Below are 4,367 nucleotides of genomic sequence, written 5' to 3' on the forward strand. Positions count from 1 at the left end.
TAAAGAGACATTTTTCTGTTTCCTGCAGAGATTTCTAACACAGATTGATCGGTCACATGACATTTACAACTCGTAAATTGTTCATGAAGCAATGCTCTCCAGAAGGTCCTGCATTGAGATGAATGGGAACATCATCACCTCTGACCTCAGGTCTCTCTCATGTAAGGCACAAATCAATGAAAACACATTATATCTCATTAATGCAGTTAAACACATGAGCAGCTCAACCTCTGTGTTAATAATGTCAGTCTGATGTGATGCTGTGGAGGTTTTACTGATTCACTGGTGAACGTGATCCGATGATAAGAGTTCAGTCCGGCTCGTGTCGCTTCCTCCTCAATGAAAACACACTCGCACACTCACACACACACACACACACTCACTCGTACACACACAATCACTCACACACACACACATTCACACACACACACACACGCGCACACACACACACTCGCACACAAATACACTCACACACACACACTGCATTGAGTCACTGCTACACAAACGCACTCAACTGCATTAGTTTTCTGACTCATGTTCAGAAGAGATACTAGCATACTATTCATTCTTCTCCTGCAGTATGTTTACTGGACACAGTATGTGAATGATCTACCAATATGGAATACTGTATCCCACAATGCTATGCATTTGATCTGACTTTCAAGAAATTAGTTGGTATTCCTTAAAAAAAAGTTATTTAAAAATCATCACAAGTCCTTAAAATTAGGATAACCTCCAACTTTTGGAAAACTCCTATTTGTCAAGACTTCTTCGATGGAACCAAAATTGCGTTAATGCAAAATATCCGTTTTATTTTGAAGTTAATTGGATGCCACATGCTGAATAATTAAACATGCAACGTATTGAGCTCATGTTTGCTATATACAGTATATACTGTGCAGTAATTAGTATGCTCAGGTGTGCTGGTCATAGAGCTCATTTTAAGAAAAATCCTATTTGTCAAGATTTTGATGAGATAACCAGAATTGCGTTAAAAACACAAAACGTTAGAAGAATTGAAGAATTTTGTATGTTCTTAATCTTTTTTCCTTCAGATTTTTTGAAAGACAAAACTTAAGAATTTGAACTGAAAATAGTTCTTTAAAAAACCTTTGTAAATAACTTAAAAGTTAGGATATTCTCAAACTTTTCTGAAATCCCCGAGATGTTTATCCAAAAAGCCAATAGAAAATTCAATTTCGATTAACGAATATGCAAAAATAAATAATAGTGCTGTCAAACGATTAATCGCATCCAAAATAAAAGTTTTTGTTTACACAGTATATGTGTGTGTATTGTGTATATTTATTATGTATATATAAATACACACACAAAGCATATATTTTGAAAATATTTACATGTATATATTTATATTAATATAATTTATATCATATATTTAATATATAAACGTAAAATTTTTCTTAAATATATACATGCATGTGTGTGTATGTACATATACATAATAAATATGCACCGTTCACACACATATATTATACAAACAAAAACTTTTATTTTGGATGCGATTAATCGTTTGACAGCACTAATAAATATACAAAATAACCTTTTTTTTTTTTTTTTTAGTATTCCCAAAACATTTTAAAAAAATTCTCATCTTTTTTTCTTAAGATTGTTTTAAAGACAAAACTTGTCTTGAATTTCCCAGAAGTCTAATCTAAAAGGCAATGGAAAATCCTATTTGTTGAGCTTTTTGGTCGAGGGAACAGAAATAGTTTTAAAATTGTAAAATAGCATTTGTTTGTTTTTTGAACGATACTTAGACGTCGAATGCTGAATTAAACATGTTTCCCATATACCCAATGTAATCAGTATGCTAAGGATTTTGTTGGTCACAAGAGCTTATTTTCTGAAATAGTACAGAAGCCAATGGAAAAAATTAGTTTTTTTTTTTTTTTTTAGATTTTTGTCAAGGGAAACAAAATCGCATTAGAAATGCAAAATAACCTTTTTATTTGAAAGTCAACTGGACCTCAAATGCTGAATTAAACATGCAACATAATAGTATAAAGTGCTATATACAGTATACACTGTGCAGTGATCAGTATGCTAGTATTAAATTCCAAACCTGCCGTGTCTTTGACCTCTGACCTTTGGTGTGCTGGTGGTGTCTCAGTAGCTGTGTTTGGCGTGCGAGGGCAGGTGTAGTGTTTTGGGGGGTATGTTTGTGGGTTTGGGTGGGATCTGTGGTTTGAGCGACTCTGTGCGTCTGATGATAGCTGCCCGCTGGAGCAGCGGAGGCTCGCTGTAGCTGTGCTGTCGCGTCAGACACGAGCCGTCTGCGATTAAAGGCCTGTGTATCTCGTAGATGTTTCCCGGTTGCGCTGATTTCTGGTTGAAGCTGTGCTGGCGGGTGTTTGTGAGCATCTTTATAAGCATGTGGTGCTGTGAGGAGCTTATGCTGCAGTCTGGCCGCTCAGAAAGCGTTTGTAGCGGAAACGCTGAGGTTTCAGGCATGTCTTTTAGGCAGCTGTAATACGATGTTGGCATGTGCAAGGATGAACTCACAAGATCAAGATTCTGCATGTGTGTAAACGCATCCTCATCGTGGCTCTCTGAGGGCGTGTGTTTGCTGGGACGCGTCTGATTGGTGGGAAACACCTGCAGGGTGAAGCTGTGGGTGTGGCTTCTCTCCCATTGGCTGTTTAGAGCCTTTAAGTTCTTGATTGGCAGCTCCGGGGTCGAATCAGGAGTGGGCAGGTTCGAGACGAGCTCCTCCTCCTCAGTCGCGTGTGGTTTAACGGAGCTGTAGGTCTGAGAGGATGGGAGGTTGTTCTTTTCTGGTTTGGTGTCTGTGAGGCTGTTGAGCGAGAGCGACGCCTCGGGCTCCTGTGATTGGTGGGATCTCTGACCGCAGTAACAGGACACCAGCAAACCTGACACGACGGCGCCCAACACGAACGCCACCAACACACACGAGCCCAGAAGAGTGTAGTGACCCGGCGCGTCAGGGAGCTGCTTCACACCTACAGAGACAGACTGATCTTATTCTTTACTCTCGTTCATCTCATATTTAGCCGTCAATTACAATTCTTTTGTTCCTAATACTAATGTAGTCGTCTAATGAATAAAAATTTTAGGTTCCTTTGGATAAATTGTTACGCTGGGTTGCACTTTTTTTTATTTTGCATTGATTTTAGCAATCTGAATGTAAAAATATTTGTCACCAAAATTAAGGTTTACTCTGCATCTTTGTTCTGTTGTTTGTGATCTACATGATCAAACTTTGCTGTTTCACACTCAATCTCCTCATGTCTTCTGTCTGAGTGAAAGCTCTTTTAGAGTAATGATAGAAACTCTTCTCGTGTCAAATCTTGACTGGTTTTGATCAAGTAAAGGTCAGAATAACTGCAGTAATATCTCCAGATGAACACTTACTGGACTGAAGCAGCTCAGCTTTACTTGATTCTCCATCAATCATGTTTTAGAGTCTCAAATCTGATCCTCAGGATCTTTTGAGGAGCGTTTGTTTCCAGAAGCTTTACTTTCACTGTTCCTCAGCGGAGGAATGATCTTCACAAGCCTCCAGAACATCTCACATCTTCTGAGGAGCCTTTATTTCTTCAGCTCTCAATCACTGCATTATATGTTTGGAGCATTTCAATCTCATCTTACTGAGACAGATTACTGGAGATATAGAGTGATATTTAGATCATTTTATGTCAGTATCTGCTCTACTGTTATAAACATCTCATTGATTTACATTATAAGCATCAGAATCTCATCATATAAATATCAGCATCTGCACCAAATTCATATTTTGAGCTGTTTTTCCTCCATATTCTCACTATATCAGACTATATGAGCCATAAAAGCCTGATGGAGCAACTGAGATGCTCCAAAAAATAGAATGCACATTTTTTTAGATTTTTAAAATATTTGTCCAAAAAACTCGATCAGATCATAATGTGTGTGACACTGACCAGAGGCTGAATCCACAGCTGAGTTCACATCACTACCTGCTGCTGACATCACATCTGAACATACACAAATATAGAAGAGATCAGCATTAGTTCATTAGTATCACATTAGTTTTTAACAGGTCTGTTACATCAAGTCACTGATAAAAGCAGCATGGAATCAAGCTCATCACTTCCTCTTATGTTAAATGACAGACTTTAATCAAACATCAGTGCCAAAATTCTCTCTTATACTTCCAAGATCAATATATATCTGAGATTAAAATAAGGTATTATGACTGCATCTAGCTCAGAAGTAATGTGACAGTGACTCACTCACCTGTGCATGTGTCAAATGAATGTGACTGGTCACCGTCAATGTCCTGCTCAAACCCCGCCCTGTTTACACACACACTCACACACACACACGTGCACACACACACACACACACGC

General features: G+C 38.2%; 1 protein-coding gene across 1 annotated transcript in view; it reads right to left on the reverse strand.

Annotated features, from left to right (window-relative positions):
• Positions 1-1,668: 1,668 nt before the first annotated feature.
• Positions 1,669-4,367, reverse strand: part of LOC107714755 (semaphorin-6D-like) — a 27,782-nt gene continuing 25,083 nt past the window's right edge. The window contains exon 17 of the mRNA XM_016520719.1: positions 1,669-2,981. Within this exon, the coding sequence (XP_016376205.1) occupies positions 2,128-2,981 (854 nt within the window). The 3' untranslated portion in view covers positions 1,669-2,127. The remainder of the gene's footprint in view (positions 2,982-4,367) is intronic.

The sequence above is a fragment of the Sinocyclocheilus rhinocerous genome, unplaced genomic scaffold, assembly GCF_001515625.1.
Source record: "Sinocyclocheilus rhinocerous isolate Xijiao unplaced genomic scaffold, SAMN03320098_v1.1 scaffold359, whole genome shotgun sequence".
Lineage (NCBI taxonomy): Eukaryota > Metazoa > Chordata > Actinopteri > Cypriniformes > Cyprinidae > Sinocyclocheilus > Sinocyclocheilus rhinocerous.